The sequence below is a fragment of the Acipenser ruthenus genome, chromosome 17 (genome assembly GCF_902713425.1).
Source record: "Acipenser ruthenus chromosome 17, fAciRut3.2 maternal haplotype, whole genome shotgun sequence".
Classification (NCBI taxonomy): Eukaryota; Metazoa; Chordata; class Actinopteri; order Acipenseriformes; family Acipenseridae; genus Acipenser; species Acipenser ruthenus.
In genome coordinates, this window is record NC_081205.1 from 19,763,835 (window position 1) to 19,790,415 (window position 26,581).

The 26,581-nt window shown below is 39.8% G+C and overlaps 1 protein-coding gene across 1 annotated transcript in view; it reads left to right on the forward strand.

Annotated features, from left to right (window-relative positions):
• LOC117423655 (unconventional myosin-VIIa) overlaps positions 1-20,819 on the forward strand; it is a 40,899-nt gene extending 20,080 nt beyond the window's left edge. Inside the window, exons 22-48 of the mRNA XM_058990063.1 lie at positions 349-543; positions 949-1,164; positions 1,405-1,566; positions 1,787-1,867; positions 2,135-2,259; positions 3,342-3,468; positions 4,039-4,158; positions 4,594-4,767; positions 5,244-5,471; positions 6,092-6,259; positions 6,729-6,846; positions 7,869-7,995; positions 8,789-8,958; positions 9,655-9,836; positions 9,950-10,074; positions 12,210-12,367; positions 13,200-13,353; positions 13,878-14,033; positions 14,341-14,446; positions 14,990-15,103; positions 15,245-15,332; positions 15,526-15,632; positions 15,815-16,000; positions 16,575-16,691; positions 17,482-17,565; positions 17,732-17,851; positions 19,881-20,819. Of these exons, the coding sequence (XP_058846046.1) occupies positions 349-543; positions 949-1,164; positions 1,405-1,566; positions 1,787-1,867; positions 2,135-2,259; positions 3,342-3,468; positions 4,039-4,158; positions 4,594-4,767; positions 5,244-5,471; positions 6,092-6,259; positions 6,729-6,846; positions 7,869-7,995; positions 8,789-8,958; positions 9,655-9,836; positions 9,950-10,074; positions 12,210-12,367; positions 13,200-13,353; positions 13,878-14,033; positions 14,341-14,446; positions 14,990-15,103; positions 15,245-15,332; positions 15,526-15,632; positions 15,815-16,000; positions 16,575-16,691; positions 17,482-17,565; positions 17,732-17,851; positions 19,881-19,970 (3,798 nt within the window). The 3' untranslated portion in view covers positions 19,971-20,819. The remainder of the gene's footprint in view (positions 1-348; positions 544-948; positions 1,165-1,404; positions 1,567-1,786; positions 1,868-2,134; positions 2,260-3,341; positions 3,469-4,038; positions 4,159-4,593; positions 4,768-5,243; positions 5,472-6,091; positions 6,260-6,728; positions 6,847-7,868; positions 7,996-8,788; positions 8,959-9,654; positions 9,837-9,949; positions 10,075-12,209; positions 12,368-13,199; positions 13,354-13,877; positions 14,034-14,340; positions 14,447-14,989; positions 15,104-15,244; positions 15,333-15,525; positions 15,633-15,814; positions 16,001-16,574; positions 16,692-17,481; positions 17,566-17,731; positions 17,852-19,880) is intronic.
• The last annotated feature ends 5,762 nt before the right edge of the window (positions 20,820-26,581 follow it).

The window sequence follows — 26,581 nt, forward strand, 5'->3', positions numbered from 1 at the left end:
TATGTTGCTAGATGTATACTGTATAGTGTATAATACAGGCGTTAAATCATACACTAATAGAGAACAGAGGCATTTGGGCTTGCAGTGTGGAGTTGAAGTTTATACTGCTCCATTTCTGTTCAACAATACGTGGAAACTCTTGTGCTTGATCATGCTTTTGTAATGTTTACTGTACTGTTAGATGTTGGCATTAGTTTTTAAATGAGTAAATGATCACTCCGAATGATAGTGACTCAGCCATGGAGCAACGGAATCACTCTGCATGATCACAAACACCATGAAATAGTAAGAGCAATGTAAAAATGACAAGCTACTGACTGGTAAAGCGTTCTGTCCCCTCGCCTGCAGATACATCTCTCTGCCCGGGAGAAGGCAGCCCAGGAGGTTGAGAGAAGACGTCAACAGGAAGCCATCCTCCAAAAAAAAAGGGAGGCCAGCTCTCTCTCAGATTCCATCAGTGACCAGGAAATGGTGGACAACATCTTCGGTTTCCTACCCAGTATGGTGGGGGGGCAGGAAGGGAATGCTCCTGCCGGCTTTGAGGTCAGAGTTCACCTCACAGCATTAATAATAATATCATAATAAAAAAAACTGACAAAACCCCTAACTGAGAACAACCGTTTGTCCAAAAATATGTGAAATTTGCTATTTCAAGTGATTTTATTAGTAATCGTACACAATATGTTTTTGCAAAAGAAAAATCTGATTTTAGGTCCAAAAAGTTTTCTCATTCGCCACCTCTGCAGAAGACTCTTTGTCACTGGCTGGCATCCTGCCTTTATCACAAAAGCAATAAGGTGATTATACTCCAGGCACCTTACACCAAAACCATGCTTGTGACTGCAATATCATTGATCATTCCTGGGTGTTACAGAAAAAAAACTGTGTAATTGTAATCTCCATCCTGTCATCAACAACAGCAATGTGTTTTATTATGCATGTTCATAGGACCTGGAGGAGAAGCGGGCCGTTCTACAAGAAGTAGACCTGGATGAACTCCCCATAGAGGCCCCCCCTGAAGAGGAGCTGGATGAACGGGAGCTGGAGGAATACTCCTTCTCCAAGTTTGCAGCAATGTACTTCCAGGGCTCTGCCACGCACACCCACATCAGGAATCGACTACGCCACCCCCTGCTTTACCATGAAGATGAAAGCGATGCTCTGGTACACATGCACTAAGCTTCATAGAGGAGTAACTGAGGAAAGATGGGGGTAGCTGAAAAGGGGAAGGACATGCGGGGTAACAAAAGATATAGAAGGGTGACTATTTATAGAGATGGAGGAACTAGAGGGCAGCATAGATGTATCTATTTTGTTCACTTCTTACTTCCTCTCACCCACTTTATTTGGCCCTTCTCTGGCCATACATCTCTTCTCTGTCTAACCTGTCCTTGTGTCCCACAGGCCTCTCTGGCAGTGTGGTGGGTAATCCTGCGCTTTATGGGCGACATTCCCGAGCCTCGAGTCTACGTTAAGGAGCAGCAGGGTCCAGTCGAGAGTGAGATCCCGCAGAACCAGGGCCAGCGACAAGGGCGCCGCCTCAGCACCCTGGCAGGGTTAGAGCAGGTAACTCTACATGACTTATTTAACAGGTCAGAGACAGACAGGAAGCATTATTTTAGTATGCAGAACTGTGCCTGTATACTGTGGTAATTGGGGTCTTCAATCATTCATAATGCCCACATGCAGCATTCCCAGTGTTATTCATCAATAGGTCACATGGAGATACTCATTTCATTCAAATATGTTTTATTACAAAGTATACTATGCACGATTTTTCTTTCAGAAACTACTAAAAAGAAAGAAACACTCCAAGCCTGGAGCTGGGACCCTGAAGAAGATCCCTGCAATCCCTGAAGAGAGAGAGGTGAGAGCCATCATTTAATCTGCCATATCGCTGCTGAGTCCCACAATGCAATAGTCAGAGTGACCATTCAGATTCATCATAGGATCAGTTTTTAATGATTCTGTCCCCCTAAACTGGATCTTTCTCAAACGTATTTGTTTTGTAAGTAGTAATGTTCATTATTTTTGTCTATGAATCATCCCTGAGTGGACCCCCCAGCTTGATTAATATAGCAGCTGCTTTGATCATTAAAACAGACACCACTATTATCTCATTGCTTTACTGCAGGTGCCTGTACGGTCAAAGGAAGAAGATGTGTTTATTGGAGAGGGCCCCCTCTTAGACAAGCCAATGTCAGCCCTGGAGAAGCTGCATTTCATTGTTGGGAATGCCATCCTGAGGCCAGATATCAGGTAGATAATATAGTAGACTAACCTGCATGAATATAGAAACTCTATTATCTCCCTGGTAGGGATTTCCTTGATGTTTGCGTTATAAAACTTTGTAGAAATGTCTTTGAGGTGCAGATGCAATCTAAGCACCAGTGTGATATAATCCAGGACCTAGAAGCAAAAAAATTTTCCTCAGCTTTTTTTTTTTTGGTAATTCTTCTTGCTTTTCGTTTTCATAATTGTATGTTGGAGAATAAGACCACTTTTGATACACACCCTTTGCAATCAATGGGGATTTGGTATATGTAAGATGGGATCCTCAGTGTCTTCCCTGTGTTTAAATGTAAATAATCAAGGACAATATGCAAAGCCTGCACGTTGCCTTGTCTTGATCACTAGTTTGAATGCAAATGTATACAGTCCCTCCTTGAAAGTGAATTAATTTCAATTTAAGATATGCAAACTAATGCAGGTTCTAAACCCAGTGCAGTGAAGTTGAAATGTTTTTTGATGGGAATAGAACTGGTAAAATACTTTCAGCTGTAATGGTGGACTGCAGTGCCAGATTCACAAAGCTTTTGTGCACTTTCTCAATGCAAAATTATACTTGTAATGTCTGTGTGTGTATATACTGCAGGTGCCTGTACTGCAGGTGCAGCACAGGGAATAAGACTCCCATTCGCAATGTGATCTATCCCAGGTTGTATTTTGACCTTAATTAGGCATAGTGTAGGTAACAAGCATATCTAATCAAAGTAATTGTAACTAACAAACAGGTCCATACATGCACATTCATTCAGCAGCAGTTTTGAAAGAAACACATGTATTTTCATTTTAAAACCTGATATTTTGTACAGCACTAAGTTAAAGAAATCTGTTTGCAAGCCATACTTAGACTGGGTAATTTTGCTTGCTTTGACCCAGAAAACACTCCCCTGACAGTCTTCCATGAAAGGCAGGGCAAGCAAACTGAGAAATTGGTCTAGTACCAGATCTCTGTTTTAAAATGAAACCTTTAAGCTCGCATTAGAACCTGCTCAGTCTCTCCATTCCCAAGCCTGTATTGTATGCGCTAGTTAGACTGGAGGCTTTCTGTGTTTCAGGGATGAGATCTACAGCCAGATCTGTAAGCAGCTCTCAGAGAATGGGAGTCGGAACAGTTATTACCGGGGATGGATCCTGCTGTCCATCTGTCTCGGCATCTTCCCACCCACGGAGCGTTTTAGCAAGGTACCCTGACCTTTCTGCAATATCCACAACCCTTTTTCCTCAGCTGCCTCACTGCAGCCTTTTTAAATAGAATTAGTGTGACTGAATTCACTCAAGGTTATCCCTACCCAACCACAACAAAGTCGTACATTGTATTGTGACAGGGGACACCGCACCCTGTCACGATGAAAAAGATGCAGTTGAAGCCAGTAGAATATCCCTGTAGTTCTTATATAACAAAAGTAATACAGAGTAAGCTTAGTCCCCTTGCTATCTAACTGCAGAATGAATATGGAATATGCAGTAGTCCATAGAAAAAGAACACACTTGGCATAGCTAAAGTTGTCCTTCACGAGAGTGTAGTCACCTCTAGCAATATGAGCCTATGAAATATGTATTTGAGATGGGAATGCCTGCAGCGTAAGCCCTCAGAACACAATATTTTAGGACACCAAACCCGCCCAGCCTATTGACACAGAGTGGTTAGGATATACGAATATCAAAAGAATGTCTGATGTTAAAATGAAACACCCCACTTGCAGGATAGCCGGTCATGTTGTCATCATGTGTGTGTCTTTCTTTCTGCTGCAGTTCCTCAATAACTTCATCAGGATTGGGCCGGTGGGGTACGCCCCCTATTGCGTGGAGAGGCTGCGCCGAACCACAGCTAACGGGGTTCGCTGCGAGCCGCCGAGCTGGCTGGAGCTACAGGTAAGGGAGGGGTCAAGCTGGGATGGAAATCTGCAGAAAAGTCAGTTCTCCATAAAGACCCAGCCTACACTGTCATTCTAGTTTTTGCTTTTAAAACTATGAGACCACAGTAAAACAACTGCACACTCAATATTTCCAGCTGAAGAATGTCTTCATAAAGATGTTTTGTTCCTGCAGTTGCGCACCTCAGATGTGATGCACTTTCCCCTGGTATTTTGAGGTTTGGCAGGACAGTATGGACAATAAAGATTAAACTGTTCTCTCATGCCTTTAATGGGGTTCCCTTTATTTCAATACTACAGTATAGTACTATGGTTCTTTTGTTCACTTTACACTTTTATCAGCATTACCACATTTGGCCATGGTAGCCAATTTACCATACTTGGCTTTAATGAGGGTGCTCATGAACACTTAATTCTGATTGTTTGTCTGCAGGCGACCAAGACAAAGAAACCAATGACAGTGTCTGTGACTCTGATGGATGGCCGGAACCTCAGTGTGCCCCTGGACTCTGCGTCCACTGCAGCAGAGGTCTGCCAGTCCCTGGCCAAGAAAATCAATTTGCATGATATCTTTGGATTCTCAATCTACATAGCACTCTATGAAAAGGTAACACATCCTAGTGAAAGATACTGCTTATAATGTAAACTGTACTTCACTGGAATGCATTCAGCAAGAGTTTACTACTACTATTATTTCTGCTAGGGGGCCTACTGTAACACTGTGCAATTTTACTGTACCAGAAACATGTAAAAAAACATGCAGCAAGACTAGTGTTGTCGATATTTCTGTAACTTGATAAACCACTTAAAAAATATGTCTGAGTTTAATTAGCGACTGGTTTTAAGGTTAGTATATTGGATTTAGTCATATGAACAGATTTTGGAGACTTAACATTTTATGAGTAGTATGAAATGTCTATTTTTATCATTTCACTTTATTTGAATCTACAGCTATTTAAAAAAAAACCTGCAATAGAAGTCACTGAAAGGGCTTCTTTCATACTTCAAAAGCAGCGTTAATATGTACTTGTAAATGCTGCCAATAGATGAGAAGGTGTGATTTACAGTGTGTGTTTGTTCCAGGTGTGGTCGCTAGGCGGTGGCAAAGACCATATTCTAGATGCCATTTCACAGTGTGAGCAGGTGGTAAAGGGACAGGGGGGGCAGGAGCAGCACGCCCCTTGGCGTCTCTACTTCCGCAAGGAGATCTTTGTGCCTTGGCACGACTGCAGACTGGACATGGTCAGCACTGACCTCATCTACAGGCAGATCATTCGGGGCCTCAAGTTCGGAGAGTACACCTGTGAAAAGGTAACCTCTCAATCCAGGCAGCCTGACACCAAGCTTGGAAGTGGGGCCAGAGTCAAACAAGCTGGGGGCTAGTATAATAAAACAGCCTGCAACAGGAAAAGCTATGGTACACTAAGTGCAAGGAATAGAATAATGCACAAATGATATGTAGGGCAGCGGGATACCAAAGCTTCTTGTAAAATCTGCAAGCTTGTAAAATTTGTAGATGATGAAAAGCTTGTGGGAGTGGCCGACACATTTTCAGACACCAACTCCAAAAGGAGTTAGACCGCACACAAAACTGGACAGAAACGTGGCAAATTAAATGTGTTACCCATAGGTTACAAAAGCGTAGAATCCAAATACCAAATGGGTCTTATAAAACTAGAACAGGCACACCAAGAGAAAGACCTCAGTGTTATAATAGTCTCATTGATTGTATGGAATGGGGTTACCTAGCTATGTTTTTTGATGTTGAATCATTGGGATCTTTCAGACCCAACTTGACAAAGTTTTGAGGTCAATCAGCTACTAGGAATTGAATATACATTAAAGGTTGGAAGGTTCTTATGTATAGGAGACAGTAAATTAAACTGACAGCCTTAAAGCATGCCTCTTTCTGTTCTGTCTGTTGCCATTAGGATGATGATGTGGTCCAGCTGGCTGCAAAGCACTATTACATCCAGTATAAGACTAACAACTTGGAGGAGAACTCCAGGAGGGTGGTCCAGGATTGCATCACTAACACACAATTGGAAGCCAAATCCGAGTCCAAATGGATACAGATGGTTAGCGCTGCACACAGCAAGGTGAGTAGGGACCTCCGCGTTTTTAAACAACCATGATCTTTACCTGCTATTCTTTCACTGGCGCTTAATCAATCCCTGTGCTATTCCTCCAACAGACTGATAGTGTTGAGTTCAGTCTTGCTTGCCCACCGTCACTTTAAAGGCTGGTTCATACTTTAATCGTGCAACTGAGAGCGATTTCCAGTCTCTCTAGTCATGCCATTGTCCATTCAAAAGGGACAGGTCCCAGGGTTTCATTTTTCTCAACTCTAATTGGTCATTTCACATCTCTGGTAATTGCAATGCTGAAGTATAAACCAGCCTTTAGGCACTCTCCCTATGCTTTACATGCCATGGGGACAGATACGCAGGCTGGCAGGTTGAAGGCATCAGTTCTTCACTTTTCACATGCATGAAGTTCAGCGTCACACTCTGCACACCAGCTTGATGGACAGACATATTTACACAAAGCTGTTTATTTTCCTTGAAGGGTCCCTTTATTCAAGCAAAGATTGATCCTGGCATTGTTAAATGCGAGTTAGTGGATTTTGCTCGCAATACTTGGCATCTGCTATTCTCCAGGTTCTTTGAAGTTTCCAAATTTGCAGGTAAGTCTTAAAACCTTTTCTGAAACTAACCTTTATAATGACTTAGATATTATGGAGTCAGAGGCAGTTAAGAGTGTCATAGCCACTGACTATTTTAGTGCATGCTACAGTATGCATGACAGGATGTTTTTGTTCAGGTTGAATCCCACAAATGCAGAAGTTTAGGCCAGTCTATTTACCTTGCAAGATCAAGGGAGCTGAATGAGACCAGTATTTCTAATATTTATAAAATTATTGTCACTGAAATTAATAATTTTACCTGTACAGTAAAACCTGTCTAATCTGACATCGCTTGAGACAGGAAAATTTATGAAATTATAAAAATGTTATTAATAAAATCTAAGGCATACTATATATGGCAAACAGTCCATGTATATCCTCTAATTCATGGAGTGCATTCATTTTATTTTCTCCATTAAGTAAATAAGGATTTTACTGTACCAGCAGGGCATGTGTATAATTATAAATGAATCACATGACTTGGTGCACAGCCAAATTTCCATTGATTTTAGGCATATAAGACTTGCAAATCATGTCAGATTCCAGAACCGTAGAGCGTACCACACCATGCATTTCAACAGGGATTTGGTTAGGACACACAAATTCTGCCAAGTTATGCAGAATGCTGGTTTGTGGAGGGGCTGGATTAGACAGGTTTTACTGTACATAATGGCTGTTGTCCACTGGGGAGATTAACATCTTATAAATTATTGCACATTTTGATTAATTTACAGTGCTGGCATGAAAAAGAAATGCAATTTGAACAGGTTCAATTATTTAAATGGTGAATTCATGAGCAAGTGTCATTGACCAACATGGAGATAATGCATGCCCATTCTCATTACACAGTTGCTTGAAAAATGGATGGAATGGAGGGTAGCTAGTGTGGGAAAACAGTATGTGATATTAAAACTCAGCACTGTTTACATTATTGAAACAAGCACTTAAGTTGGCATGTACACAGCACCTCAGCATAGTCCCATTGGAAAACAACCTCTTTATTTTCTCTGAATAAATCACAGGTCCCCCTTTACCCAAAAACAAATTCATCATTGTGATTAACTGGAAAGGAATATCCTTCATCGATGAAAAGGAGAAGAGACTCTTGGATCTCTCCTACCCAGAGGTGACAGGGATCAGCACAAGCAGGTACCTCTCTATTTATTGTATCCGTTTTACAAGCGGGATAACACACTCCAGGGCTTCGCTTCGTGCCTCCAACCCTACAGTCGTATGTTAATGCAACACGAAGCACGTCCTGTCGTGTGTTATCCCTTACTTTAGAAGCTGCTGTGCTGAGTGCACATGAGCGCAATACACAAAAACTCCCTAGTAAAGAGTACATTTTAGATACTCCAAAACTATGACGGAGAGTTTAGACCTTTTTTTTAACGCCATGTACGCAATTTCGTCCTGCTTCTGTAGATGTTTTTAAGGTTTTGTGTTTGCAATGGGATCTGTAAACTATGCTGCCGCTTCCTTACTGTAATTATGTAACCTTTCCATGGACCACCATTGGCTAATCCATCAGTGTGCAGTTACAATCAATTACACTTAACTGCAAGCATAGCCACTTGTAATCGCAAGAATGTAGCTAAACAGGGCCTCATCTAAAGTTAAACCTGGTAAAAACCCTTATGAATACAGCCAAGTGTTTTAGTGTTGATTATTAGTGTGCAGGTTGACAGGAGCAGGTTCTAATGTAGTCTAGTCCTCAGGGATACAGCACCAGAGCACCAGTATCTGAGATGCCAGAGCGTGGTGAGATTGTTAGGAGACCTATGCAGTAGCAGAATGAATATTCAGTTGGCGTGTTGTGCTTTGATTTTTACACCCGAGCAGTAGCAGAATGAATATTCAGTTGGTGTGTTGTACTTTGATTTTTACACCCGAGCAGTAGCAGAATGAATATTCAGTTGGTATGTTGTGCTTTGTTTCGCAGTGCTGCCAAGGCATATGGGCAGAGTGTCTCTCTGAGCACGTTGAGAGGGGAAGACTACGTCCTCACTTCCGCCAACACCGTGGACATTACTGATCTGATACTCAATTTCCTGAAGGGACTGAAAGAGAGGTCGCAATATGCAGTGGCACTGCAGGACATCGGCAAACAGGGTACAGAACAAAACAGCACCTATCTATATCTATCTATCTATCTATCTATCTATCTATCTATCTCTCTCTCTCTCTCTCTATCTATCTATTTATCTATCTATCTATCTATCTTCATAATATGGAGTTTTAGCCTCTTCATTTGGTCATGTTTTATCTAGTACTGCTTCAAATAGATTAATATCTAAAGGGAAATGAAGAGCTCCCTGACCCTCTTCATTGGAGAAGAGATGTATTTTTGGTCATGGTTGTACCCTGGCAAACAAAATCTCAACAGAAGAACAATCAGCTTGCAGTACATTATTTTATAATGAAGGCAAAACTAACTTTGGCTTGATTAGGCAGAGGCAGCTCTGAGAAGCATTAGGTACACTGTTACTGCTTGGGAATCTGTCAGCTTAACTGTTGAAAAAAGATTACTGTAAATCAACCAAACAGTACATGATGATTTCTAAGGCACAATGTCATCTGAATGAAACCAGATGTGAGATACGATGCCATTAATCTGCATGCCAAAATTCCAGTGTAATTATTGATTATATACCCGTCCTGCTCTTTGGTTTAAGTCAGCTGCTGACCGTATCTGTTGAAACAGCAACACCTGAGTCTGTTGTTAGCAGTCTGTGTATTAGTGTGTTGATGGGCGGGCAGTGTGTGTGCTTGCTTTTGTGTTGTAATTTGATGGCTGTGTCTCACTAGATGACGCCACCTTCCTCAGCTGTAAGAAAGGGGACCTCATTGTGCTGTTGAAGGATAAAGACTTTGCTACAGACCGCGGCTGGGTCAAAGGTCAGAATGACCGCACAAACCAGATTGGCGCCATCGCCACTGACAGCGTCTTTATCCTCCCTACCCTGGAAAAGCCCTCCGAAGAAGTGCTGGTAATGATTTATTTCCAGACCCATTTATCCAAGATGTTTTCTCTACACTGTTAAGTGCCTGCCCCAGATAGTGGACAGCCTGTGGTGATGGTTTCTGTGTCTTTGTGTTGCAGAATCTGATTACACTCTCTCCAGAGCAAAGAAAATCAATCGCACAGAACCTCCAGAAGGAAACTGCAGCGGCCGAACCCCGAATCGCACCCTACTCTCTCAAAGAGTACTCCTATGAGCATTTCAGGTACTCGCCTATACTGGATACCTCCATCTCATCAAACAAATGTTTTACCATTTAACAGTCAAGCCCATTTGATGTCACCCTCCACTTATTATCACCACATTGAAATGTCCCGAGCTGGATATAAAGGGAGTGAATGGGTCAAGCACCTGATAATATCACTTTGGTTAATGTCACACTGTGGTACATATCATGCACATTGTTGTTGAGGCTGAATTCCTTGGATCCTTTAAGACCCAACTTGACAAAGTGTTAGAACATAAGAAATTCTAGAACGAGAAAAGGCCATTCGGCCCACCTATGCTCGTTAGCTTAATGAAAGCGTGGTCTGTTAACACTCAGGAGAGGAAAAACAAAAAACCCTAACCATTTAATGTTAGGGGAAATCAAACCTCTGGGAATCCATGGCTAAGCGGACCACCCTTCCTCCAGGAAACTAGCTAAAGGTCTTATTATGGTCACAAAAAGGGTTATAAGGTAATGTTCATGACAGCATCCAGTCTATTCTTGAAGGATCTGATAGTCTCTGCTTCAACAACTCTGTCCGGTAGCCTGTTCCAATGGTTCACCACCCTTTCCGTGAAAAAGCTCTTTCTTCAGCTTCTACTTGTGACCACTGGTTCTGCTCTCTCTCTCTCTGACCTGTGAAAAATAATTCTCAGCAGTTACTTTGTTAAACCCCTTGACAATTTTAAACACCTCTATTAAGTTGCCTCTGGCTTTCCTTCTTTCTAGGCTATACAGATTCAGCTCTTTCAGTCTTTCATATGACATACCTTTCAATCATGGAATTAATCGTGTTGCTGTCCTCTGTACTCTCTCCAATGTCTCAATATCTTTCTTATGATATGGGGACCAGAACTGTACACAGCATTCTAGGTGTGGTCGTACTAGTGCATTGTATAATTTTATTATAACTTCTCTTGATTTTAATTCAACTGTCTTGACTATATAACCTAATATTCTATTTGCATTTTTTATAGCTTCTCTGCACTGTCCAGTTGGCTTCAGAGATTCATCCACTATAACCCCCAAGTTCTTTTCATACATAGCCTCCTCTATTTCGTTACTGTTCATGTTGTACTTGCCTCTAACGTTTTTGTTCCCTATGTGCAAAACTTTACATTAATTCACATTAAATTTAATCTGCCATGTGTCAGCCCACACTTGAATCTTGTCTAAATCTATTTGTATTATTGAAATTGTTGATTGGGAGTTGGCTACCCCTCCCAGTTTTGTGTCATCTGCAAATTTGCACAGTTTACTGATTTATGTCTTGGTCCAAGTCATTTGTATATAGATGAAGAATAACAATGGTCCTAATACTGATCCCTGTGGTACCCCACTTGTTACGTTACTCCAGTTTGATGCCTGGCCTCTAATTTTAACTCTCTGCTTTCTATCTTGTAAGTTATGAATCCATGCTGCTACTTTACCATTTATATCTACTGATTTAATCTTTATATATAATCTTTTGTGCGGCACTTTGTCAAATGCTTTTTGAAAATCTAAGTAGATGATGTCATAAGCACTATCCTTGTACACTCTAGTAGTCACCTCCTGAAAGAAATCTAGTAAATTAGTTAAACAAGATCTACCCTTCCTAAAGCCATGCTGGCTATCTCCTATAATGTTGTTACAATATAAATATTCCTCCATTTTGGTCCTTATTATAGTTTCCATAATTTTACATATGATTGATGTTAAATCTATAGGTCTGTAGTTCTCAGGGTTAAATTTATCTCCTTTTTTAAAAATAGGAACAACATTGCCAATTTTCCAGTTCAGTGGGATGGCTCCATTATTTATAAATGTATTGAATATATATAATATAATATAATATAATATATTCAGATTCCGTTGGGCCCTGAGGATTTGTTTATTTTAAGTGCTGCTAGCTCCCTTAGTACTTCATTCTCTTCTATAACAAACACTGGTAATTGTGTATATCCTGTTAACCTTGGTATATTACATAAATCCCCCTTTGTAAATACTTGTACAAAGTATTGATTAAGTACATCTGGGATTTGGTAGTCTTCAGTCACTAAATCACCACTGCTGTCATGGAAACTACTGACTTTTCTCCATTTCCATCCTCTCTCCCTCACCCTTGTCCTCGTTCATGTGTACCCATGCAGGTCCTCCCAGAAGGATACGGTTAGCGGGGCTGCATTCTCAAAGATGAGTGGGAAGGAGAAGCTGTGGGCATGCTCCCGGGAGCCTATCAAACAGCCCCTGCTGCAGAGACTAGCTGGGGAAACAGAACTGTGCCACCAGGCCTGCCTCACGTATATAGATATCCTTTCATAACAAATTACTCAATGCAACCAATTTTTCATGTTTTTGTAAGAGAAGGACCTCAGTGTATCATCTACACTGGTACAAAATAATTCAGAAAATGTAAGAAAATGTACTTAGGAGATGAGAAAAAAATCTTGCATGGCTCCCAAGTAATTGTAACAGCCATTACACGACCCACTCATTTTTAGTAACTGTACTATAGTTAACTGTAGATTGTTATTTAATATAGTGTGTCACATGCAATATTTCTAAAATAATGGATCTTTCAAAATAAAAATGAATCCAGTAAGTCTGTAATGACACTACTCCTAGCAGCTAATGAGTTAATAATACTGACATCCGCATAAGACACGTACTTCGCTCTCGACTACTGAACTTGCTCTTTAGTTGAATGGTAAAACATTCATCTTTGAACTGTATGGTTCACGTTTCATATCCAGCCCTTGCCTTTACATTTGAGATGTCAAGCCATTATAGTGTTAAGCTGACATTATTATGGAACCATAAAATAATACTCAAAAGAGTTTTCTGTAAGCCTTACAATAGATAATATTATTGAATTTGAACAGAAAGAGATGAAGAAAGAAATATTACTATGAAGAACATATTTAAGTAAATACACACAGCCCAAGCTCTCTACTATGCTGTTCCTACGTGTGGATGCAAAGTAAAGAGGTTTGTTTACAAAGTGTATTTTTCTGTGCAATCATTTTTAGGAATATTACACATACCAATAGTATCATACCACAGTGTTACAACTCCTGGGGTGGGGGTATATGTGAAGGTTACATTTGCATCCATGTGCTTTTTCTTAGCCTTTTCTTTACCTATTTTGAAGTATATGGGCGATTACCCCACCAAGCATGCCCGATATCCCCTAGAGCTCACTGATCAAATATTTGGACCAGCCACACAGTTAGAGGACCTGAGAGACGAGGTCTACTGCCAAATCCTAAAACAGATGACTGACAACAGCAACAGGTTTGTATGAGGGCAACACTTTAAAATGCTAATACATGACATTGCAATTTCAAGCAAAACTCGGTGCGAATTAAAAAAAACATATTCAAACAATATGCGAATTTTGTTCCCCAAATATCGTGGTTTTATTCTTTCAGCACCGTGTAACTTAACAGAAAAAATACTCTACAATAACTCATTTATTAGTTTCAGAATCTTGAACTTCACTTTTCCTGGCTCAATTAAGACAATTATCTGTTTGAGCAAGGAGTCTGAGTTAGATAAAATGGGCAAAAAATGAACAGTTTTTTTGTAACTGGGCCCCAGTACATGCATTTACAGCTATCCCTACAAGTCTAAATAGCTACCATTCTTCATTAATATTTGTGCGTTTTTCTGTTCACACAAACGTTATACCTCTTATAGCATGCCTACTGTTTAATAAAAAGGAGGTAGCCAAGTAACTTGGCACATTCTTGGACAGACGCTACTCTGCCCTGCTCAGAGAAGACTGTTTGTAACTGTTCCCTGGTCATGTTCTCTAGGTACAGCCTGGAGAACGGCTGGCAGCTAATGTGGATGTGCTGCGGTTTGTTTACCCCGAGCCCGGTCCTGATGAAACACACCCAGCGCTTCCTGGAGTCCCGACGCCGGGAGCCCCTGGCTGCTGACTGCCTCCAGCGCCTGCAGGTGGCCCTCAGGTAAGAGGATCCGGAGACAGCGGGGTCCGAATGAATCAAAATGGGCCTTAAAAATGTAAAAACATATTTGATTATAGGCTCATAGCTCAATGTATATTGAAAGAATTAAAAATAACACAAAAAATCAAAGGTTGCAATCATAGGAAGAAACATTTATAAAACCTCAAAGGGACTGATTTGAAGGCAGACACCACATAAATCATCTACATGGGTTTTTGTTCAACCATAAAGTTCAGGAGATGAACAGAATCGCTTTGAAATTGAAACATTTCAGTTTGCAGATTTCACACAGGGGTTTGTCTTGCAGGATGGGGGCTAGGAAGCTGCCCCCCCACCAGGTGGAGGTAGATGCCATCCAGCAGATGAGCACCCAGATATTCCACAAAGTGCACTTCCCCAACGACACAGAGGAGGTACAGTAACCTCATCACCAGTGCACTACCCAGGATGCAGCCAGGACCCCATGGGCAAAGGGAGTGGGGTGCTGAGGGGACTGTTCAGGGCTTTGGTTGGTGGTTAGAGTTCTATAGTCCCTTACTGTATATACAGAGATTGTAATTGCAATGTTATGGAAACTCCTGTGACCTGATATGAGTGCCACATTGTGGTCATGTGACTTTTTGGTTTCTGAAACACCTTTATTAGCAACCAGACAAGCATTGAAGGGACAAATGGCCTTCTCTCATTTGTAAAATGTATGTTTTACGGCTTGGGGCTCGTACTCAGCACACAACTGTATTCGACGACACTCCAGGTCACGTTTATTTGTGGATATTGTATAAGAAAAAACAACCCTTTGTGACACATTGTGAAAAAACCTAATATATTGGATGTTCATCCTGACATTGACCTCTGACCTTAAATGGCTGCCATATTTTTCTATAATCCTGTACTAATATGTCTGTGTAAAATACAATTCTCTCTAATGTATAGAATCTTTCTACATTCTTTTTCAGATCTTCGAGGTGGGATCAAGCACCAGGATTCGTGATCTCTGCCAGAGCATTGCTATGCACCTCAAACTCATATCAGCAGAGGGTTTCAGCCTCTTCCTGAAAACACCAGACAAGGTGCGCCACACTTTGTGTTACATGACAGAGGATAAAACATATTCCACTCCTCTTTACAGTACCGAGACTGTAGTGTGCTCCTGCATTGTATTTACTCCATGTGCAGGTCCTAATTCTCCCTTTTTTCTAACTGGTCCGCAGGTGCTAAGTTTGAATGACGGGGATTTCTTCTTTGACAGCCTGAGACAGATTACAGACTGGACCAAGAAAGCTAAAAGAGTTAAAGATAGTAAGTCATGACTGCTATTTGTAGTTTACCATTGGTTTTTTTAACCAGTCCCAAATGTTAAACCCCACCTCATGTCCCATTGGTAAAGATCCTCCATGCCCTTCAAACAATAGGGAGTTATTATGAGGAGAGAGAAGGATACCATATTTTCACCAAATGCCCCCCATTAATACACCTTGTGCTTGCCTTGCAGACACGCCTGGGACTGTGAACTATGTGGTGTTTTTCATGAGGAAGCTCTGGTTCAATGTGTTACCAGGAAGAGACTTACAAGCAGACATCATCTTCCATTACCCACAGGTAACAGTAGTACAGTAATGGGAGACAGAGAGTTTTAAGGGAGACAGTGTGGTCTTATGGTCAGAGATGTTGATTGATATCCTGTTTCAAAGAGAAAACAGGGGTTACATTATGATACTAGCCCTTTAAGAACAGTTCTCCATTAGAGGTGTCCCTCAGACCCTTTCTCTGTGTCTCCACAGGAGCTGCCCAAATACCTGCGCGGATACCACAAGTGTGCCAAGGAAGATGTCATCACCCTGGCAGGACTCGTCTTTAAAATCAAGTTCAACAGTGACAAGTCCTATTTTGTGACGATCCCCAAGATTCTGAAGGACCTGGTTCCTGTAGACCATCTCAAACTGATGTCTACAGAAGAATGGAAGAAGGTAGGGAGAGACCATGGCCTCAGGGTTATTGTATCCTTTTTCAAATTTATTATGGTATGTACTGCGGATAGAGTTTCGAATGCTCTCTAAATTTACAGATGGTCCTCGATAAACACAATCAAGTGGTTATTTTTTATTATTATAAATCACAAAGTCACTCTAAGCCAATCAAAACATTTCAGAGGTAGACTACCAACTGACAAAAATGATAGACAGGTTTGCATCATTAACTATAATTTTTTAAAATGTAAACACGATTTATAGTAAATCAATATATACAGTCGACCCTGTCATTTTTGCTATGAGTCTTTTCATTTTTCACTTTGGGTGACAATTTCACTTTGTGGTCCTCACACCCCAAATGACAGGGGTTATTTTGTCTATTAGGAATTCCGTTTTTATTGTTTTGTTTTGACGTAACCCAGCTCTGTATCTGAACTACTAGAATTGAAAGAGATGGGGAGTATAGTATTTCTAGAAGAACCTCAAAAGGGATGATATTTGTCCCATTACTGGCAATTCAAGCCAATTCTGAATCTAAGAGTTTTGTTGCCATTGTTTTAATCTGTTTTAGAATATCATTGCTTCCTACAACAAGTATGCTGGCAAGACAGTGGATGAAGCTAAACTGTCATTCCTAAAGATCATTCACCGATGGCCCACATTTGGATGCGCTTTCTTCGAAGTGAAGGTAGGGTTGACCAGAAGAAGATGAATAGCTGATACAACAGGGGATCTGACCACCCCACTTTATACATGGGATTCCAAATCGGTCACAGTAAACCTACTCAGTAGCACCAAATAGAAATAGAAAAATCACACAGAAACTGGTAGTGGACTAATCGCAAGTCAGCTGATAGTGAAGTAATTATAAAGTATGCGGTTTTAGATGGTGCATGGTCCATTAACATGGCAGTGAACATTAATAAAGACTTTTTAAAACTCCAAGCAGTTTTAAAATAATTCTCAGACAGCAAAGTGTTACAAAGTAGTACATTCACAAATAGCACCAGCTATTTCTACCTCAACTATTAGTCTCTGTTAAATCAGTTCCTGATCTACGCCTTCTACTCGGTCCATGATCCTGTAACAATAAAGGTTCTCACATAGCAATAAATGCTAAGCGGTAGTGACACAGAAGGCCTTCATTCATTATTATATTATCAAAAACAATATCTTGATCTATTCATTTATTTTATTATTCCTTTAACAACAATGAAGGGAATTGTAGACGCTAGTTACAATTCCCATTTGGCAAAGCACAAAATATTATCATTTCATGTCATACGGTTTAATGATATGATCATGCCGTTGCTAAGATTCTGCTATGGTATTGTTTTTCAAAGAACATCATCAGTGAAACTCTTTAGCTTTATTTTTTTCTCATTCCTCTTTTGTATGTTAATATGTTTTACATGGAAGTATATAAAGAGATTCTTAATAGCAGAGTGTTTATAATGATTCATCTGTTCCTTTTCCAGCAAACTTCCGAGCCTACATTCCCAGATATCGTCATGATTGCGATAAGCAAGCAGGGAGTAACTCTCATCCATCCCAAAACTAAGGTAAGGAGCTTTTGCAAAAAAAAAGACACAACCAACTTGTATGTAACCTTGTGTAAAAATAGTATAGCAGCGATACTGAACAAATCACCACCTGTGTGCTGAAACCACAAACCAAATCTTTCAAATAGGGATTCCAATATATGCTTGTTTTTTGTTCACGTTGTAGGATGTGCTGGCTAATTACCCATTCAACAGAATAGCCAACTGGTGCAGCGGCAGTACCTACTTCCACATGACCATTGGCAGCCTTGTCAAGGGGAATAAGATTCTCTGTGAGACTTCTCTGGTAAGAAATATCAACTACTGGCCATCATTCTTTAAAATACTAGATGGCGGGGGCTCCCGAGTGGCGCATCCAGTAAAGGCGCTCCGCGCGGAGTGCAGGATGTGCCCTATAGTCTGGAGATCGCAGGTTCGAATCCAGGCTATGTCACAGCTGACCGTGACCAGGAGTTCCTAGGGGGCGGCGCACAATTTGGCTGAGCGCTGCCCGGGTAGGGAGGGCTTAGGTCGGCAGGGGAATCCACGGCTCACCGCGCATCAGCGACCCCTGTGGCCGATAGGGCGCCTGTGGCTCTGCAGCGGAGCCGCCAGATCTGTGTTGTCCTCCGGCACTATAGGTCTGGTGGCATTGCTGTGGATCTGCAGTGCGAAAAATGACGGCTTGGCAGGAGCACGTTTCGGAGGACGCGTGTTCCATCCTCCGTTTCCCGAGTCGGCGCGGGGGTTGTGAGTGGTGAGCCGGGGATACAGATAATAATTGGGCATGCTAAATTGGGGTGAAAATCGGGGTAAAATAATTGACGACGACTAAATAAAAGGAATGCACTTTCTTAGTGAAGTGCAAAATGCAGTCTGAAATGACACAGATTATTCAATCTCAGCAAGTGCCATTATTATTATTATTATTATTATTATTATTATTATTATTATTTTATTATTATTATTATTATTATTATTATTATTAATACTGTTACCTACACTGTCACAGTAACACAGTGCTCTAAATATTTGAGGCTTATTCCATGGGCCTCTGTCATTTGTTCAGTGATAAAGAAATCATTTTGAAGGCCTGTGTTCAAGTCTTAAAAGTAAAATTGTTAGGGTTTGCAAATGTGCATAATGCTTATCCACATATCATTCATGTTGTTTGATTTTCATTTCTGTCTACCTTCAGTTATAACATCCATGAAAGCAGTGCTCTTTTTTTTTTTTGTTTAAGCTCGCTAAGGGGGCAAGTTGATAAAAAATGTTGCCTGCATAGATGTACAAGCCAGAATTCTGCAAAGATCTAACCAATCAAATCAAATAAAAAAAAATGCAAACCAGCAATGTAGGAAAAAAAAACTCTGCTGAAGCCCAGTGTGACTGTGACACTGGCAACTGTGCAGCCCACACTCTGGGGACATGGGTCCAGACAGAGGCATTCTATAACACAAACTTTTATTTAGAACTGTCATAACAAGTCAAGCACAAAAAGGCTGTAAATTACATTACATTTTTAGCAACTTAATCACAAGTATGTGTAAGCAGGAACAGATCCTGGGCATGCATTATTCATGTAAGATGTCCATTTAGCAGCACTTTTTTACATATGATATCTGCCAATGCATTGGGTTTCTGGTGTGTAATTTTACAAAAAAATAGATATATTGATGAAAATATGTTAATTACAAGATTTACAATTCTCAACTCTGCACAAATGTAAACAAAGGCTGTCACTGCTATATTGTATAAGTAATACTTTTAAAAAGAACCCACACTGGATCATTGTATCTCAGGGATCTGAGAAAAGTTACCTACCAACGGGTCACTGATGTTGGTTTAGAATCAGAACATTACTGTCCAGCACATGAGCACGGTACACTTACTGAAGCAGGTGTATGTATAGAGTGGCTAACCATGGTCCTGCTTGCTGTCCATATTTCATTGTGGTGTGTTTTTTTCTTGTTTGCTTATTTGTATATCTAGAGCAATATAAATAAATGTAGGACATGCTTTCAAGTGTGACAATTTTAATGATAAATGCTTATATTATTAGTTATCATTATTAGAGCTCCGTTTTTGTCTCCTAATACCAGACCTAAAATAGAAGTTTTTCATCAAAGCTGAATATTTGCAGATAAATGTACTATTTTATTATTACATTAGTTAATATGTGTACAGTTGACCCGGTCTCTTATGGTATCAGTGTCCTCTGGGTAGGAAAGAGGACTGCCAATAGCATATCTGTGTAGCAAGTGTGTGATTTGGCAAGGCTTTACAGCTTACAAAGTTCAGTGTTAAATATATACATGTTTTTTTATTCTTTGTAGGGTTACAAAATGGATGACCTTCTGACCTCATACGTCAATTTGTACCTGAATGCTGTCAACAAGCAGAGGAATTCCCGCCTCCCAGTCTGAACAGATGGACAACCAGCCAGTAACAGCTAGTGCCTTGCATTTACATTGGCCTCTTCTACCCTCTCCCCCAACACACACGCTAAGGCAGTCAGGAAAACAACATACAAACACAAAAATGGACTGAGACATACAGTAGAATAAACACACACAGTACAAAGTCAGACACACACAAAATATGTACGTTTGTTTCTGCCATTTGTCCTATAGTATAAACCATACATGGTTCGATATCATAGGAGCTCGTTTTGAGTTGAGTATAAGACCACATATACAGAACAAACACACGTACACGTCCTTCTAAAAACTCTAAGAATCTGGCAGTCATATTTAAACATAAATTAACATGAGTTGTATGAGATTAATCACTGGTTTTAATCCAATCATTTTTATTTAATTATTTATTTTTATTAAAGATCAGTTTGAAAAGCATAAATGTATTTAGAACATATATTGTCCTGTTTTTAGAACTGCATTTTAATGTTAGAAATCTTTTTTTCTACCATTCCATATTGCACTGGATTAATGGAACGTAAAAAATAAATCATTTAAAAGTCAAGATTAAAACCACTAGTTTCCCAATACCTACATATTTACAACTAGTCAGTATAATCCTGAGTAAGTATTTAAGAAACCATGTATGGTTTTTATTAGTGTATTGTGATATCCATTATAGTGCATTCACCACTGTAGCAAGTTCCAGGTCTTAAGATATTTGAGATTTGACAGTTAACAAATATATCTCTTATATATCTGTTCTGCATTCAGCAAAAATCAATTATTTTAATTTATTGCATTGTCCTGTAGTCAAATATATTTGAACATATTTCTTTAATAAATAATCAACAAACATGCACTGTTGGTGTCGAGTTGTTTCTTAATAAAATCTCTAGTTATATACTGTAGCTTCCCGTGTCCCATAACATCCCACTTGGTCTGTAATACAACAGTGTATTACCTCTTGATACAGACGTGCTCAAATTTGTTGGTACCCCTCCACAAAAAACGAAGAATGCACAATTTTCTCTGAAATAACTTGAAACTAACAAAAGTAATTGGCATCCACCATTGTTTATTCCATATTTAATAGAAATCAGACTTTGCTTTTGATTTTTTATTCAACATAATATTGTAAATAAGAAAACAAATGAAAATAGCATGGACAAAAATGATGGGACCGCTAACCTAATATTTTGTTGCACAACCTTTAGAGGCAATCACTGCAATCAAACATTTTCTGTAGCTCTCAATGAGACTTCTGCACCTGTTAACAGGTAGTTTGGCCCACTCTTCCTGAGCAAACTGCTCCACCTGTCTCAGGTTTGATGGGTGCCTTCTCCAGACTGCAAGTTTCAGCTCTTTCCATAGATGTTCAATAGGATTCAGATCAGGACTCATAGAAGGCCACTTCAGAATAGTCCAATGTTTTGTTCTTATCCATTCTTGGGTGCTTTTAGCTGTGTGTTTTGGGTCATTATCCTGTTGGAGGACCCATGACCTGCGACTGAGACAGAGCTTTCTGACACTGGGCAGTACGTTTCGCTCCAGAATGCCTTGATAGTCTTGAGATTTCATTGTGCCCTGCACAGATTCAAGGTACCCTGTGCCAGGCGCAGCAAAGCAGCCCCAAAACATAACCGAGCCTCCTCCATGTTTCACTGTAGGTATGGTGTTCTTTTCTTTGAAAGCTTCATTTTTTCGTCTGTGAACATAGAGCTGATGTGACTTGCCAAAAAGCTCCAGTTTTGACTCATCTGTCCAAAGGACATTCTCCCAGAAGGATTGTGGCTTGTCAATATGCATTTTAGCAAATTCCAGTCTGGCTTTTTTATGTTTTTCTTTCAAAAGTGGAGTCCTCCTGGGTCTTCTTCCATGGAGCCCACTTTCGCTCAAAAAGCGACGGATGGTGCGATCAGAAACTGATGTACCTTCACCTTGGAGTTCAGCTTGTATCTCTTTGGCAGTTATCCTTGGTTCTTTTTCTACCATTCGCACTATCCTTCTGTTCAATCTGGGGTCGATTTTCCTCTTGCGGCCGCACCCAGGGAGGTTGGCTACAGTTCCAGGGACCTTAAACTTCTTAATAATATTTGCAACTGTTGTCACAGGAACATCAAGCTGCTTGGAGATGGTCTTGTAGCCTTTACCTTTACCATGCTTGTCTTATTTTCTTTCTGATCTCCTCAGACAACTCTCTCCTTTGCTTTCTCTGGTCCATGTTCAGTGTGGTGCACACAATGATACCAAACAGCACAGTGACTACTTTTCTCCATTTAAATAGGCTGAATGACTGATTACAAGATTGGAGACATGTATGATACTAATTAAAGAAACTAATTAGTTTGAAATATCACTATAATCCAATTATTTATTATCTTTTCTAAGGGGTACCAACAAATGTGTCCAGGCCATTTTAGAATATCTTTGTAGAATAAGCAATAATTCATCTCTTTTCACAGCTTCTTTGCTTTATTCTATGACATACCAAAGGCATGCAAGTATACATGATAAAATAGCTTTTAATTTCATCACTTTTCAGGAGGAATGAAGCATTATTTCAATGAGCTGTAAGGGTACCAACAAATTTGAGCACGTCTGTATATTTAAGAAGCTTTGGCCCCTCTACTGAAGTGTGTTCCTGCTCACGTCATATCTCCATGGCGACCGCACTACACATGCCAGTAAGATGCAGCATTCGCCAATATCGGTAACAAAACTCTTACATCAAGAACTTGCTTGAATTGCCAGTAATGGGACAAATAGCATCCCTTTTGAGGTTACGTCAATACAAAACAATAAAAACTGAATTTCTAATTGACAAAATAACCTCTGAAAGGGTTATGACAATAGTGAAGTACAGTTGACCCTGTCTTTTGAGGTGCGAGGACCACAAAGTGAAACTGTCACCCAAAATGAAAAATGAAAAGACAAGTAGTAGTTGTTCTATTATTAATTAAATAACAATAAAATTAAGCACTGCTAATTTTCATACATTTAAATGAAATTATAGCTTTGCTGGGTGAATTCAATTTTAAGCACGCCTATTGTAAAAAAAAGTTTAAAACATAAATAAGGCCTGGAACAGAAAGATGGTTTAACGGGTGTGGATATATCAACATAAGATGTAATACTAATAGTCTACGTGATGAACTTTGTAATACAGAATTATCACACAATGCAAGAGCCCGAGCTTGTACTTGCATAAAGTTCAGTTAATGGCTGCTTTTACGACAGATAAAATAGCCATACCTTTGTCTATTACCATACCTTTATTTTCTCTATAATACAATAACATATTAGCATGGAAAAACTACCTAGCCTATTTCGTTTAAAAAAAACTAACAAATTTTAATGCAGTATTTATATGGATAAATAAATGCAATATAACAACTATGTCAAATATTGAAGCAGGTTACATATTTATAGTCTACTGGTTATTTCACGTTTGCAACAACAATAACAACACTACTGTGACTATGACTACTACTAATAATAATAATAACAAGCTTGCTATGTTAATGTAGGGTAGTGAGTTGTTTAATTTACTTCAAAACAAACTAAATGTTTGTTTTGTAAAACAAACAAAAAAGAAAATGACCATGTATAGCATTTGCATTACATACAGAATTTATTGATAAAGAATATTAAACAGCAATATTTCAAGCATTAGTTCTGTATTTCTGTATGCTTATCAAAGTGCAGTTTGCTGTGCGGAGTGGCTCCTGCAGGAATAATTTAATATGTTTTTTGGTGGCGGTGAAATTTAGATTTTTGCTGCTTCATCCACAATATTATCCTGTTCTAAATCTAAAGCGTTCCTTTTTCTATTCTTTAATTACCCAAGTTCTCTGTATATTTCCTGCCTTAAAAGTAGTCTACTATTTCTCGTGCTGAAAAAAACCTTCTATCACAGCAAAGTAAAAGCTCTGAAAACTGAAAGGGTGTCTGTCTAAATATCGGCCACTGAACTAGGGTTAGACTCCTACAGAAAATAATGAGTGGACTCTATCGGGCTATCCAATGTGGAGCAACAATGTCTTCCTATACGCAAGAGGTTTTGGGACCCTTCAGGTCCCTGGAGAGGTCCAGGGGCAAGGCCCTGGGGTATTTTTCACATTTTCAGTGCCAGTGCAGTCCAAGAAAAACAGACATTAAAAATCGGACATAATAGCAGGTCACACATGTATGCAATAAAATAAAGAATGGGAGGCTGTGTGGTCCAGTGGTTAAAGAAAAGGGCTTGTAACCAGGAGGTCCCCGGTTCAAATCCCACCTCAGCCACTGACTCATTGTGTGACCCTGAGCAAATCACTTAACCTCCTTGTGCTCCGTCTTTCGGGTGAGACGTAGTTGTACGTGACTCTGCAGCTGATGCATAGTTCACACACCCCAGTCTCTGTCAGTCGCCTTGGATAAAGGCATCTGCTAAATAAACAAATAATAATATCACAGCCTAGTAAAACCAGGTGTGCGGTGTCTTTGTAAACAATGATACGATATTAAATAATGTTTGCTTTGTATTATAAGCTTTCACAATTATTTTCAACAAATCAAGAGATCTTACTAGAAACGCAGGCTCGATGAGGGAGGCAGTGTCTGTTGTGTGCTGTTTTTCATCGAGTCTGTCGGATAGTTTTATTTGTCAGTTTTGGAAGGAGAAAAAAACATCAGCTATTATACTACTTTTCACTTAGTTTATTTTAGCAATGTCTTATTATAATGTGATAACATTCTTTAAAAAAAAAAATGTAATCGCCATCTAAAAACCAGTTGTCACATATTCAGTTGTCGATGCAGGCTCATCAGTTTCAGTACAAGACTTGAGTGACTGTTTAACCAGAGATCACACGCAGATGAACTGGCAACATTAAAGGATGAAGTGATGGGGAAAAATTAAATAGGCTACTATTCAAGATTAATAACAATGAAGATGCAGTGTGAAAAATAGCGTTTCACCAAAAATAGTGAATGGACTGAGTCCACTCTTCCAAATAAGTGAGTCCGAGTCTAACACTGATTATAACACTCACTGAAATATACCACGGCCCAAAGTTACTGAAGACTCAGCTTGCACTTTCTAAACAGCTTCCACCTACAGAAACAGGTGGAGTGTCGGAGACTGTGCTGGGGTATCTGGGGGAGTGGCCTTTTGTATTTTCCCCTTTCACTTGGATTGTGCATTGTGTAACATTAAAAAAAATCCGTAAACAACTCGATTTAACAAAAAAAAACAAAAAAAAAACAAACAGTTTACTAGTACAGTTAGGATTTACAGGGTGTACACCAAATGAAAAGTATCTTAAATGTTGATTGCGTTACAATTGTCTACACGTTTAGTTTTGTTAGATAAAATCAGTGCAATAACAGTTACAATTAGGTGGGGGTTTTTCTCTTTTTTTCTTTAAGGGTAATTTATACTATAAAAAATCGCAGGGGAGAAAATCAGTTCATTGATGTTCAGGAAAATGTGGTATTTATAACACTCAAAAATGTGATCGTTTTGGTACGTGCGTTGTTAAAACGCAAATAAGTCAACAGGTCTGTGTCAAACGTTATTTATGTACGTGTATTCAACTTAATGACGAATAATTTATCGTATTTTAAGCGTCTTGATTAAATTCAACATTTAAACACACTTTAGTGTCATCTCACTTTCACGCGAGCATTTTCATACATAGGCGTAGCCCACTAATATTGTTAGCTATTACAAACAGCTGCAAAACACATAATGCCACAACCATATTGCAACATATACTGGTATATAATACATGGGGCTAAAACCAACTTTAAAAAAATATGCAAACAGTAAACTTAAACCTTCAGTGCCTCCTACAGGTGCACCCTCGGTACCATCCACCTTTCTCGTGCTGGCGAGAGAGGTCATCGCTGGTGCAAGGTTGTATCAATTTGTTTAGGTAGGGCGAGCACTTTTGCAAAAGCCCCGTGTACTAGCAATTAATTACTTGCGCCGAACAGTCTGTGCAAGTTGCATCCTCTGAGCGCCGGTTTGCAGAGCATGGTCCGACACGGACAGTCCCGAACAACAATCCAGCCACAGACACACGGTTCCGCCCGCGCTCGTTGTTACGCAATACACATGCATATATATATATATATATATATGGTTTAAATATGATTATATAAAGCAACAAAATCATAAACATTATGATAAAATACTAACAAAAAAAACCCCGTAAACATATTTTTTTAGTTTTTACTCTGTTCACTCTACCAATCGGATATGAGAACCTAGAGACCAATCACAGATTAAACTGGAAAATAGCCTATCAGATGAGTCTTTTTCATATACGTCACCACGTCTATAAAAACCTCGGTCTCCCGCGCCACCAGCACTCTGTGTACGGGAGAGGTTTATGGGTTGTCTAACCCTAAATTTAGAGGTTGTTTCAACCAACGTGGTAGTTTGCTGTTTTATATGCTAGCTGTCAGCAAACTTAAAATTAAGTCTAGCAGATAAACAATGTTCTTCCTTCCACAGACAGCCTGCAACCTTTCTCACGTGGGTTAAAAAATCCTCGGGGTGTTTGGCGGCGGTCAGCTGTCTGGGCAGGTCGTCCAGCAATGTTGTCGCTAAGAGTTCGCCTCTGTGTGCC